Below are 13068 nucleotides of genomic sequence, written 5' to 3' on the forward strand. Positions count from 1 at the left end.
TAGTGCTTAAATGGGGGGAAAATAGCCACATCAAGAGGCTGAAGAAGATGCCTACAATGAGGTGGGAGGCCAAAAATAACAATATTGTGATCTTTGGCGTATTGTAGAAAGTCGACTGTTTCATGAGAGCCATGGCCATCAATAATCAACAACCTTGTGGCAGAAGAGCCTTTATGACGGGTCTCTTTCTCGAAGAATTTAAGCCACTCAAGAGCAACATAATCATTCGAGTAACCAGTATCTGTAACAGCAATTTTGCCATTATCTGGAAGGTCTGGGTCGCGATACCACTGGCCAAGATACACCTTCCCAGCTACTACCAAAAAGGGCGCTTTAACGAAGTCCCCATTGGCTGAGATAGCCTCAATAACTGTTGCCAATTCCCTGTTGATTGGCACAGCTCTTTTCGATGTGAATTTCTTTCGCTGGGTCACAATACAGCCACCGTCAGAGTGGCCAATCATAAAACCCGTTTCGTCCATGTTCCAGATGCTGTCTGGGGTAATTCCGTGACCCCTGATAGCTTCTAGTAGTCTATCAAAGTATTTTTTTTATAGTATCGTAGTCTTCGGCTCTTGATCTATTTATATCTCGATTTTTAGCTTTATTGACCGATAGATCGTGACGTTTCAGGAAGTTGTCGACCCAGCGTGGCTGGACGTAGTTAGGGCTAGGGTTTTGTGTTGAGGCTCTTTCCTTGATAATTAGGTTAGCCGTGTCCGTAATCCATTTTTTTGTTACTGATAGATTCAGCTCGTCAAGGCGCTCAATCGCATATAAAAGACTTTTTTCTTCAGCATCTTTTCATTTGGCTAGGTGCGAGTGTTTCCGAGGCTTTGGTTCTGCTGGCTTGACGCGTCGACAGATCAAGCTACGCGATAGGCCAAACTTCCGCGCCGCACCTCGAATTGTATGCTTTGAATCAGAGTGCAGCCAATCTAATGCATTTAATAAGATAGCCTCTTTTTCCTGATTAATTCGGGCCATAGTTGATGAAGTTATCGCGTGTCGAAGTTGCTATGTTGATAAAAGTGCCGAGTGGCTCAGTGTTATTATGGGCTCGAAATTACTGTACAACACCCACACGGAGTGTGGGTGTGTGGCACGTGTAATAGCCATTCAAACGCTCAGATTTATATTTAAGAGCTGCTGGGATGGGGAAAGCGCTCTGAGCCCCACTTAGTGCATCCGCGAGGAGCAGCCCTTTCTGACGTTTCGGCTACTGAGAGGGCAGTTGAGTGAGCCTGTTTGCGGGTAGATTGCGCTCGGCAGTAGGATAACGAAGTGTAGACAAATAATCGTTACTTCCGTTTACTGGCATCCAAAACGGCCTCATCCATCACCCGCGCGCCTAGCGCCACATCAGTGAGCGGATACGTCGAGGCCGTTTTCTGACGGCAGAAGCATTGTCCCCGGCCAAAGACGCATGCCGACGAACCGACACATATTCCAATGGTGGTTCAGCAATTTGCTCAGGCCTGAATCCGTCCTCATGGTAGCCGTCGAGGGGCGCGTCAAACTCTTCAGCGGTCGTATCGGCGGCTGGGTCGAGACAGATAGCGGGCTGATCGGTTCGACTTTTGTGAAAGATCCACCATCATCCCAGAAGGTAATTTGACGGCAAATCGAAATGGACAAGCTGCTTTGTCCACGATCTTTGTCAGTTGCGCATTCGGCCCAGCCGCTACAATGCAACGCTGACACACCAAGAGGCTTAATGTTGCCGACTATGCTGGCTAGGTCTGTCGGATAAGGTCCAGCGCCTCTTGGTAGTAAATTGAGGTTATTGGCTAAAATGGCGAGTGTCTTCGAATGGCGTTTGACGCAAGCATGCGGCGTTGGCAGCTTCATTGCCCGGCTTTGGTGCCGGATCCATGGACAGAGATGTGGCGAAATGTGCTGTGGGATGCGGAATTGGACTGAAAACCGCCTAGGACACGGAATCCTGCAAATCAGTTTGGTATGTAGTACCTGTATGGACACAGGCTACGATGGTGATAGCAAAAGACGATGCAATGCACAGATTGTTCCTCCGTTACAAGCAGACTTGCCTCTCACTATTTGTGATTCTTCTCTCTTTTTCGGGGCAAGTTCTCGTATGCGGCGGCTCGTATAACTTACGGCCACTGGGTAAGGCTCGAGAACGACGCTAAGTTGCGAAAGGACGCTAGGTTGCGAAAGGACGCTCGGCCGCTAAGGGACGCTCAGCTGCCCTCTCCGTAGCACCGCAGCTGCGGTGGCATTCAAGACCCATTAACGCGGCGTCTCCCCAAGTCCAAGACATACGAATAGATACAAACAAGTATATTGCTGGTATACGCTTTTTCAGTGAGGCTCTACTGAAGAAGAAATCTTTGTAGAGTGAAATGCTGGGCATGGGTCGCCATGGAATAGCTTGTGCGACGTGTCAGCAATAACTTCGGATGTGCAGGACACCCACTAGGGGTTCGACTTCGTGGTCACAGATTAATATTATCATTCTCCCTGAAAAAACATGTATTATATATATAAGTTACATATCTATATAGTTATATGCATATATATGCATATATATGTATCATATACATATTCAATTCCAAAAACAATGGTCTTTACAGTGTGAACGCTAAATATCTAGGTTATATATATCTAGGAGCTCCCATAATATAGCCACGATTTATACGCGGAGTACCACACTAAACTTAGATCTCCCGCTTTACTAAAACCTAAGCGCTACGCCTCATGTGCAGTACCTACGTCGACGACATATTGTCTATTGTTTTCTTGATTATGTTACTGACTGCAATGCAAGCTGCTGGTCGTCCTACCCGTTCATGCAAAGCTCTATTCCGTCCCATTCCAAAAGTTCGGCAAGCGACTTCAAGTCTAGTCCCTTGCCTCGCCATTCGAAACAAGGCGCCAATTATGCGGCTGCCTACTGCCGGGCTTTTCTCCTTCATGAGCTTCACAAGATCCTCGTGTACAGCGTCGGTGGCGCGTGATATAGGCGTCCGACCGTTTTTGTCCTTGGCACGCACGTCAGCGCCGTGGTGAAAGAGCAGCTCGACGATTCGCCGGTCATTATTGGAGACAGCTAGCGACAGCGGAGTCTCTCTATTGTAAAATCCTATGTCGCGATTCTCGCTACTCGTGCTCAGCAACAATCGAACCGACTCGTCGTGGCCGCTTCTGACGGCCTTCCACAGCATTAGATATTTGTTACGCTATCCAAAACCGGCATGGTCTTAGTGTCGGCACCGTAGCTGATGAGCAGTTTGACGGGGCCGCTACACCAGTGCCAATCGGCAAGCCACATCAGAGTCCATCCGGTTTAACTTTTTGCCTGGACGTTGGGCTTGCCCGTCTGCAACAGCAGTTGCAAAATGGCCCCGTGGCCCTTTGCAGTGGCCTTCCACTGAGGTGTCTGCCAACGCTGTCTGGCCAAACTTGTCGCGGGCATCGCCCTGTCTTGAGTTCCAGCGTCTGTGCCGATGCGGCGTAGTGCACACACCGGCAGCGAAAAATGGATGGCCCGACAACAGACAAGTGATGATCCGCTTGTCAGCACTAGCTGCACTAAACTGTTGGCAGATCTGGGACTAAGATAATCTCGTTGAAAAAAAGTAGTGGGACTTGTAAATATGTAAAGAAGAAGGTGCATGTGCTTGGCGAACAGTCTATTGGCCCCTCTGCAATCAGCGCGTAGGGCGGTGCCAAGACTACAGGCCAACGCCCAGTCACCTGTCCTCCAGCGGTCGGCGGGGTTCTGTCCGCCAGAGAGAACGAGGCGGAATGCATCGTGCAAGCTCTAATGCTACTGTTTTTTGTGCACGACCAGCATAATTTGGTACCTGTCAATGGGCGAGAGGTACAAGACCGCCGAGAGGAAGGTTAGCCACGGCGCTGTCGGTGCACGGACGATATACTCGTGCCTACGTGTTCGGCAATCTAACGAAAGCCGCTGCTTATCCATTTCTTTTGACACCTTGTACACAACTCGCATACTAACGCATCAGATTCGCCCCCTAAGTTACTGCACAAAAAATAATCCGAAATCGCTGGGGAAAACACCGTTTGCCCGTGCGCAACCACAACGCGCTCACCACTTGCCTCACGCGTGTCGTTGGCGTGCTCATTTATGACACTACACGATTTAACCGTACGCAAGGGAGGGTCCGAGCCCAGTGTGATACCACAGCACTACTGGGTGTCGGGCGAAAGTTTTGTACTCATCGCAGGTAACTTTTGCCGCCAAGAGATTAGTCCTTGTTGAAGCAAGGGTGGTTTGTACCTCGATTTTGGTGGCAGAGACGGGCAGGAGCCCTGCTAGCTTAGGGACTCCCTGGCAGGTACAAGCCGGGGCAGCTACCCATCCTACCCAGTAGAATTATTCATATGCTCTACACGCCTCGACTTCGCTTGCCATGAATATTGGTACAGCTGCACAGTGAAAAAGAAAACCATTCAATATATGATAACTGACGGAGCACACTTTATGTCTTGCCAACCTTTGTCTTTAGGTCGGCTACGAAGCCAATGTGCGGATTTGCTGCCACGACATCTGCAAGACTGTGTCGCACGTAAGGAATCCCCGCCCTTCCACCCACTTCGCGAGAACCAACAAGCTCGCCTCAGCGAAAAACAATGTCTTGCAATAGCGCTAAGGGCAGCTGCTTGAAACCGATCCAGTATGGCGCGGTAGAAAACAATGTTAAATAAATAAAAATGTTCATGGTGTGGATCACGACAATTGTCAATCTAGGTGGTACTTTGGAAAATAGACCTCATTCGCGGGCTAATGTATGCAGAAAGCTTCAAATGTACCATGCAGTCGACCGCCTCATCAAGATTATAGCCCACTAATCAAGCAGCCAGAAAATCTGGGAACGAATTCGAAACCCGATGTCTAGCAAGCTTTTACAATAACTCAGAACAACATATTGAAACGTAGATTAAAAAAAAAGTAGAAACTGAAATTAGTTTACCTGTTATAGAGATTTACGAATAAGCCGTTTTGCGCAGAATGTTAATATTATCTAAATATTTAAATTAATTAAACTTTTTACAAACTCTATAGTGATCTTTTTATCAGTGAGTGATGTATGCCCTGTCTGTCAATTCTGGTGGATAGGCTATTAATAGCAAAGCCCTACAATTACTTCTTGCTCAACCACTTGAGAATGAGAGTCAACGATCTTACACTTTACATCGCGACTATAAACTGTGAGAATGGTGTATTCTTCAGATCTACTCGCTGCCATGTCAGTATCTAGTAAAGATTCGTAAAAGTAGTGAGCTAGATCTGATAGCGCTCCGTTAGGTCAGAAGGAGCAAAAAAGGGCCCTACGTAGCTCTAATCGAATTTTAAACTGACCGTTCACCTAGTATAGTAGATCAGTGATGAGTAAAAGTCATGATATACAGTGGCAAGCATGCCTTCCTTGGGCGCGGATCACACACGGGGAGAGACACATTCTTTACCGACTCTGGCCAGCCCCGTACTGGCCAGTCACCCTACCGTGTCAGCTGGTTTGTGGAGACTATTTCTGTCTGGGGATAAGCTACAGTTTCTAATCAGGACAAGATTTGATGCCTAGAATGAAAGTGTCGAATATCTGAGAGTGAACAGCATGGGATTCTGGGCTCATGGGGAATAGTTGACACCATGCTTTGCTTGCCTCCACGACACTTGTAAGTCTGCTTCACCCACGGACCTGTCCCGCCCATTGGATGTACACGAAGCACTCCACGACATCACTACCGGCTACTGCAGCCATTTATCTCAAATCTTCGTCAAGGCTGCACATCTGTGCTGCATGGTAATTACCTGATGCTTCTGGCTATGTTACCAATGGCACATTCACGACGCTTCCGAAGAACGACCGCCTCGCCGTGTATGGCGATATTGTCGCTACCGCTATGCTCTGCCGAGACTGGTACCATGAAAGCTCCAGCAAAGGTGGTGTAACTCTGGCAACCAAACCTACCATGTGCAACTTCACTTACGAGGATAAGCTACCTGGACGTCAATTCGTAACCAGTTCTTGAGCAACACCTATCTTGCCGAAACAGGGTTCTCTCTCGGGCTAGACCATTGCGTCATCAAGGACGCCGGTACATCTTCCGTTTCGGATAAAATGATGGCGATAGCTGTGGGGGCTATCTTAGGAGCGGTGCATCTGGACGGCGGCGATAACGCCTTACGCCATGTACTGGCACAGCTTCGCATCGTCAGCCCGACCGACCCTCTGGTAATGTTCCATGATCCTAGCCTGTTTCTCGCATGTACAAGGCAGATCTGTAACAATCTACACGGGTAAACTCTTGTGGTCTCATTCGCGAGGGCTCCGAAGTGTCTATTATGCGGGACAGCCAGTCTCTTCGATGCTCTTGACCGCACCAGGCGTGGCGCGCTCGAGTGGCAAAATGAGAACATTTTGTTTTAAGGCGGTCGATCGTCGTTGTACAGCGGGACTTGTTTTGCAACGGGCGGCGCTGCGGCCGGCGGGCTACGAACTCATCGCGGAGCATGGCAAGCCCCGCATAATGGAACTGCGTGGCCTTTGCGAATCCGGGACCTCTTTGATTAACAGCGAAGCGGCGCTAGTCAAACTAAAAATGCGGTCTGCTGACATATGCATAGGCTTGAACATGCCACATCGACGTGAAAACAGGGACATTGTGCTGGATGGAGATGCGCGAGAATCATGGCTGGTTAATGATATGCAGATTGTAAAGGCTACATTGTTCAACACCATGTACACATTATCGCACACATCATATCATGTATACTTTGTTGATATTTGTTCATGGGGAATATCATTCATATCAATGCTCGGAAAGAGAAATAGTCGACTAAGCTTAATCGATTTATCATAAGCTGCAAATATCTGCGAGAGCAAATTTAGCTCAGACCTCGACTGAAAGGTTGTGGATTGAGGCATTGTCCATTCTGTTTGCTTGTGTAATTCCAAGCCGTTTACAAGACAATCAGCTAGAACCACTAATCATTACCCCTATATCCACAAATCGTACATCTCAAGCTTTACCCAACTATCTGCCCGAAGACCTCGGCGTGGCGTTGATATTCATCCTGTTCCATGCCTCTCCTCTTATCAATTTTAATCCGATCGTGGCTGAATTCAATGCGATTCTGAGCAACGGGGCATTAGTAACCCAGCCCCCCCCCCCGGGAAGACCGGCCAAATAGTGACGACATGAATACTCCTTGTAGCAATATCGGTGACTCAACTGCTCCCAACTAGTACTAATAATCTCATTAACTGAACTCTGATGGATGAGCTGTCGAATGTGGCAGAGCGACGGCTAATAAAACGCGCGTTCAAGCCGGCGAGTCGAAAAGAGGCAATCTTCTTCATGTTTGCAATTCAACGCTTCATTTGAGAAATTTGTTTTTGTACGACTAGTGGCAAGTTGGACTGAGATTGATAGCGAGGACTGCGTTCCATGACAACGATAATCAACGATGCAATGTTTACATTACGCTAGCCAAACTTTCCATCTTGCCAGAGGCTATCTGTATCTGCCGAAGCTCGCGCGTCTGACTTGGAGAGATGGCGGGGCAAACGTCATGTGTTTTCCTTGCGTCTTGTAATCTGAAGCCTGGGAGGCTGCGATGCGTTCGCGAGTCGCAGTCAAGATGCGCTTCATTGACAGGCCACCGTTCTGTGCCTTGTATGTGTCCCACAGTATGGGTAGACTTTCGATGTTTGTCGCACACATGTCTACGACGGCAGGCTCAATTGGTCGCCGCTCCAGCAGCGCATCGTCGCCGCCGTACGCCGGGTTGCACAGCTCCCGGTAGTGAGCCTTGCGGCTAACCCAGTGCTGCTTGTCGGCGTCGGCGAGCCCTGGGCATGTCCACACACACTTGACAAGGCCACTTACATAGACCCTCGACGTCGGGCGGCATGCCACCTCCATGAGCTGAATTTCGTGGATGTTGCCGAGCCGCACGCCGAAACGTGTAAAGAGGGCGTTGGACTGGCTGCGAATATCAAACACGACTTTCGGCACAGCGGTGGATTCCAGCACGCTCTGCATGGTCCAGCTGCTCTCGCATCCCGGCGTCATGAAAGCGGCATCGCCCAGAGCCACGATGTCTATCACGTAGGTGGTTGCCTGAGGACGTATATGGAGTGTTAGGAAGCAGGCAACGCCAAAACTACCCAACTGACGCCCCTCGACACCCAGATAGATGCAGGGCATAGCGGTTGGGAGACTTGACATGCTGTCTAGTAGCCGCCGCAGGCTGTCGTGATCGTCAACAAGTTCACGCCTATACCCTTGCAGTTTGGAGGTGAAAGTCTCCACCTCTAACTCGGACGACTCCGTTTCTGAAGTAGACAACTCTGTCTCTGGAGCAGACGACTCCGTGTCTGCCCGGGAGAGGCCAGTTACTGACATGCAAAAGCCTTTGTCGGAAGCCGATGAAGAGTCGGTCTCTGCTGCTTCGTCTGCCTCTGCAAGCTGGCCCCGAACTAAAGACCATTCAGCTGAGTCAATGGTGCGGGGCGTGCTATCGACGTCGGACCTTGAAGGGCAGGTCACCTTCTCCGCCCGAAAGCTCGGCGCGAGCCGCGTCTTGTTCGAATTCGGGGCTGCAAAGAGATGTGACCACAACGGCTTCACCGCGACGGCATTTTCTGATTGTGGTCGCCGCATTTCCGTTGAGGACTGCGTCGGCTTTTTCGGTGTCTCGATTGGCGGCGACTTTGCCTTGTCCAAAGGCGAGCGGCAAGCTTTGTCAATGACGGCCCTACAGGGCGCATCGTCAGTGTTGCACTGCTGACTAACAGCCGTGCTGGCCGGAGGGCTTCGCGACGCAGGGGAAGCAAACAGATGCGACCACGTTGGTTTGGCCGCAGAGATTGTCATTGTGGTTTTGCGAGTCGCGAGTGAGTGCGGGGACATGTCAGGCTGCACTTGACCATGCGAATTTTCAAAGACACGCAAGCACATAAATACTGACGGTGGGGGACATTCTGCACAGGATATAATGCTGCACCGCTCAACGCACCTTAACGCACCTTGACAATCTCATGACCACATGTTGTTATTTTTGCATACAGTTGATGGAGTTGCATGCAATTAGCGCATGCAGTTGGTTGCTAGCGCATGCAGTTGGTTGCTAGCGCATGCAGTTGGTTGCTAGCGCATGCAGTTGGTTGCTAGCGCATGCAGTTAGCTGCTAGCGCATGCAGTGGGTAGCTACGGGGGACGAGGAGGATTCCTGGGCAGGCGGCCTAACAGGCTTTCTCCTTGACATGGGAGTGGGGTTTCTGGTGGTTCGGGCAGCTTGTGGACTCCGTTGACATATATGTAGGCAGTCATTTGTCATGTCAACAGTATACGTATTGAAAGGGAGAGAGAAAAAAAGACAGCTAGCTGTCCGACATCCAAATCTGTCCAATTTCCTGCACCCCTCTTTCCCTTTCCCGGCCGCCCCGTCACAGGTATTCAGGGGTTGCTCAAGAAGCGTGGGGGGCTAAACCAATTATCCCTCTGCATGCAAGCCAGCCTTGTCGTTGCGGAGCCCTAAACTAATGGATACTGGGCCCAGCATTGAAGACTTGGCTCCTCCTGCCTTGCTGCACCTTTCGCTCCAGCAGACTCTTCTCCACCCGCACCTTGAAACAAGATGCCTGGTAATTCTACTGCTTAATTATTATCATTTATTAAATTTTACGCTAATCCACTGATTGTCTGGTACCTTGTCTACCCACCATGTTGAACTCACCCAAACAGCAAAACCGCTGGCTGACGGTGCTAGTGCCTCTGCCTGGCAGCATTTCTTCGTTGTGTTTTCGTTTACACGGCAAATGGACGCCTAGGTGTGATGACATAATCGAAGTTGACCCACTGTCCTGGGTGGTTCGCACCTGTTCCGCAACTGTTGTCCCGCCTTGTTTCTCTCGGCCAACGCTCCGCCAACATGCGCGCTATGCTATAGCAAGTCATGCTGTTTGTGTAACCCCTCACGTCCGCAGTCAAGGAGACACCCATACACATGGCGAATATAGACAATTCAAAGGCGAGAGATAACGGAGTAAGTCGTTTAATCGAGTTCGAGTCCCGCATGGTACGAGTGAATGCACCAAGTAAAGCTAACAGCGACTGTGCAGCTGCCGTTTTGCCTCGAACACGATGCGTCTTTCTCTCCCGGAGGTGAGGGCGGCCTGGCCGTCCTCGGCATGTCTCAAATCTTCAGTCTGGACATGGTCGCTCCTTGGTCCAACAGCCCTCCCATGCCTGTGCTGCCTGCAGAAGTTCACGCGCCACAAATCAGCTATTGCTATCCGCATCCCTCAGTCCCAGGCTTACAGCCGACAGCTAATAGCATGACTCTGCCTCACGCCCCGCAACCCCATACGGTACGCATTTACATGGAGTGCACAACGGTGCCGTCCGGGAAGTCTCGACGGCCCAGCCGTCGCCCACGCCGGCCAAGACAGCCTAGCGAGAGCCGCTCGGCTGATGATGGTCTAGAGCAAGGACCACCAACGTTGAGAGATGACTGTCCCCTGGAGGAGAGATTCATATTGATGTGTTATTGGAACCATCGGTATAAAGATGACAAGGAGCTCTGGGCTTCTATTCAGAAGGATTTTGCTGCGGCTTTCGGCACAAAGTGCACGATACAATCTCTAAGGACGAGGTTAATTTGTGGTCGTGCCAAATACATGCAATGGACTACGCGGGATGTAAGCTGCGACTAACAGAACCCATCATGACAATTACTAAGAAATTTTTCCATAGAAGGAGATCCTTGCGGAAGCTTGGAATAACATTGAGAAAAAGCGGTACAATACGATGCTGGCCACCTTTTACAAGCTTGGTGGCTCGCGTAACATGATGCTCAGCGCGGCGGACATTAAGCACAAGGTGATAAACGAGCTTGGACTGGAAAAAGATATGTATCTATACTAGACAGTTTAAGCCATTTTCACAATTCACCTTCGGGGCCTTGTCGCACCCGGTGACTTGCTGGTAGAAAACTCCGTTACTGGATGCGCACAGGTAGATGCCTAGCTGCGAGTTATCAGCAGCATGGCAAGAAGCAAGCCACCACTTGCAGGGGGGCAGGGTGGTTCGTGAACCCCATGGCTACTGTAGCGCCGCCCCTCGCCAGTCCACACTATACGGCCGTCAGATAACGCTTCATTTCCGGTCAACGGCTTCGCGTTGGTACAGATTAGACAGGCTAGGCATTTCGGCGCAGTACCAAGGGCTCCCATCGGCACCACAGTCACTTGCCCGGAAGTACGTCGCGTCCATGAAAGTTTCAGCTGCAGGGCAAGCAGAGACACAGTGGAGCATTAAGTACAATTCCCATGGTTTGTTCAGATTATTGCATATATTTGACCTCAGCTGTACAGAGAAGGACGAAGCGAATGTCACACTTCTTTGGTTAAACAAGAATAATGGTGACAGCAATTTTAGTCTGTGGAGTGGCGCCGCTAGGTACCTGTCGAGAGCCTGAGACTTTTCAGTGGGGGGATAGGCGGTTGAACTCGGCCCGTTAATTTGCCATATCTGCACCCCAACTATTGCTCTGTTACGACAAGTCAGTTTTTGGCAATATAGGAAAGAATTGATCTTAGAATGATGACTTGTTTGCTAAGAGACAAGGCATTTGGTCAGTCTCTGCCTCTGTAGTCTTATTTTTGCCCAAGTTAAAAAAAAAAAAAAAAAACTCCCACACGACTCCATCAGCTAGAGCGAGATCCACCCATTTTTTAATCAAGGTTAATTAGCGAAAAGAGAAACACTGGAAACGCCGTTCTCGTGAGCCCTCTTGGCTGCACAGTCGCCGGACGTAATAAACAGAGTGAAGGGAAGTGTACTGTAGCAGCACGGGAGAGTTGGAAACTAGCAGGCAATGGCAAGGCCAACCAAGGCACTCGGAGCCTCATCAGATTACATCTTCTCCGACCGGTGAATCAGACAGGACCAGTCACGGCAGGCAGTAAAGTGCAGGTGTGCATGCGGAATGTCATATTGGTGTGATGGCGGGGCCAACGGTGTTGGTGGTGGAGGAGGTGGGGTGGTGGACTGGCCCGGAGCTGATGAGCGCGCATAAGCAGAGGGTGACAGTGACGGTGGCGACCAAAGCAGCGCCATTTCCTGCGGGCGAGGTCTTTCCAGGAGCTTTTCCTTCGGGCACCATCGGGCGTGCTTTGCAATTCTCGCGCAGAGGGTGCATCGGCTCTCGATTTCACGGTGCAAGGCCTTGCCCACGACATGATGGCGCCGCCGGGGGTGGCCCGCCTCGCTCGCCCCGCTCCCGCTGGACAGGGCAGTCAAGCCGACGAAATTGGGCTGGGCGGGTTCAACGCCTTGGCCCTCGGAACCCGCCGTATTGTGCGCCAGTTTGCCAACAATCTCGGCGTAGGTCGGCTTTGCGGTGCTGGGCTGGGAAATGGCGCTATTCTGCTTTGCGTCTGTCGCCTGGCTTGGCCACTTCGGCGGCTCACTGTCCTTTGTTGGCAGGGCTGTCGGTGCATGTAGGGCCTGAACAGGCATGATTGTGCCGACAAGGTTAGAAAGGAGAGTCGTTCTGGGATGGTTGCTGCACATTGTGGTCGAGGTCAGGCGAAAGAGGCAGATATATGGCCGATGTTGAGTGGTGTAGACTTCGTTTCGTAGAGCTTCGGCACCCGCATGCTTGCGTCTTGGCACATGGATTGATTAGACGAGCTGAGAGACCAAATGCTATCCAGAAACAGGTCACTGCCTCAGCCACGGCGGCTTTGCCGCTGGTAGCAGTGGGTGGGTAGTTGGATAGGAAGCAAGTGCAAGTGAGGAAGGGGAGTTTGGGAACTGCTGACGTTTGGCGGAGCACACCGGAATTGGTCCGGCAAGGCTGGCTCAGTAGTTGTCGTTGCGGCACACCTTCCTTGATCAGTAAGTGATCGTCATCCGTCCAAGGGCCCAAGGGAAGCACTAGCATCCAACGGCATACACTAGCGATTAGATGTGGAGGCTAGTTGGACCTGAGCGGCGCCACCTGGACCGTCCCAAAGCAGGCTGCCGGGGTGTGTTGTTCATCGCTGATCCGGTTTGAAA

The 13068-nt window shown here is 50.6% G+C and overlaps 3 protein-coding genes across 4 annotated transcripts; 2 read left to right on the plus strand and 1 right to left on the minus strand.

The window, feature by feature from the left end:
* Positions 1–5795: 5795 nt before the first annotated feature.
* Positions 5796–6647, plus strand: LMH87_007719 (uncharacterized protein; the record flags this gene model as incomplete). Of its 2 annotated transcripts, none has more annotated exons than XM_056199653.1 (4): positions 5796–5798; positions 5857–5938; positions 5995–6295; positions 6623–6647. In XM_056199653.1, 4 exons carry the CDS (start codon positions 5796–5798, stop codon positions 6645–6647), a joined length of 411 nt encoding a protein of 136 aa, XP_056058081.1. The 2 variants fall into 2 exon arrangements, with proteins under 2 accessions (XP_056058081.1, XP_056058080.1); XM_056199652.1 differs by having other exon boundaries at positions 5995–6230; positions 6623–6628.
* Positions 6648–7512: 865 nt separating this feature from the next.
* LMH87_007720 (uncharacterized protein) lies at positions 7513–8664 on the minus strand (the record flags this gene model as incomplete). The annotated part of the gene is made up of 3 exons (XM_056199654.1): positions 7513–8121; positions 8405–8480; positions 8534–8664. 3 exons carry the CDS (start codon positions 8662–8664, stop codon positions 7513–7515), a joined length of 816 nt encoding a protein of 271 aa, XP_056058082.1.
* A 1345-nt stretch (positions 8665–10009) lies between these two features.
* LMH87_007721 (uncharacterized protein) lies at positions 10010–10509 on the plus strand (the record flags this gene model as incomplete). Its single annotated transcript, XM_056199655.1, has 3 exons — positions 10010–10048; positions 10125–10373; positions 10489–10509. 3 exons carry the CDS (start codon positions 10010–10012, stop codon positions 10507–10509), a joined length of 309 nt encoding a protein of 102 aa, XP_056058083.1.
* Positions 10510–13068: the final 2559 nt, after the last annotated feature.

The sequence above is a fragment of the Akanthomyces muscarius genome (genome assembly GCF_028009165.1).
Source record: "Akanthomyces muscarius strain Ve6 chromosome Unknown contig_11, whole genome shotgun sequence".
NCBI classification, from domain to species: Eukaryota; Fungi; Ascomycota; class Sordariomycetes; order Hypocreales; family Cordycipitaceae; genus Akanthomyces; species Akanthomyces muscarius.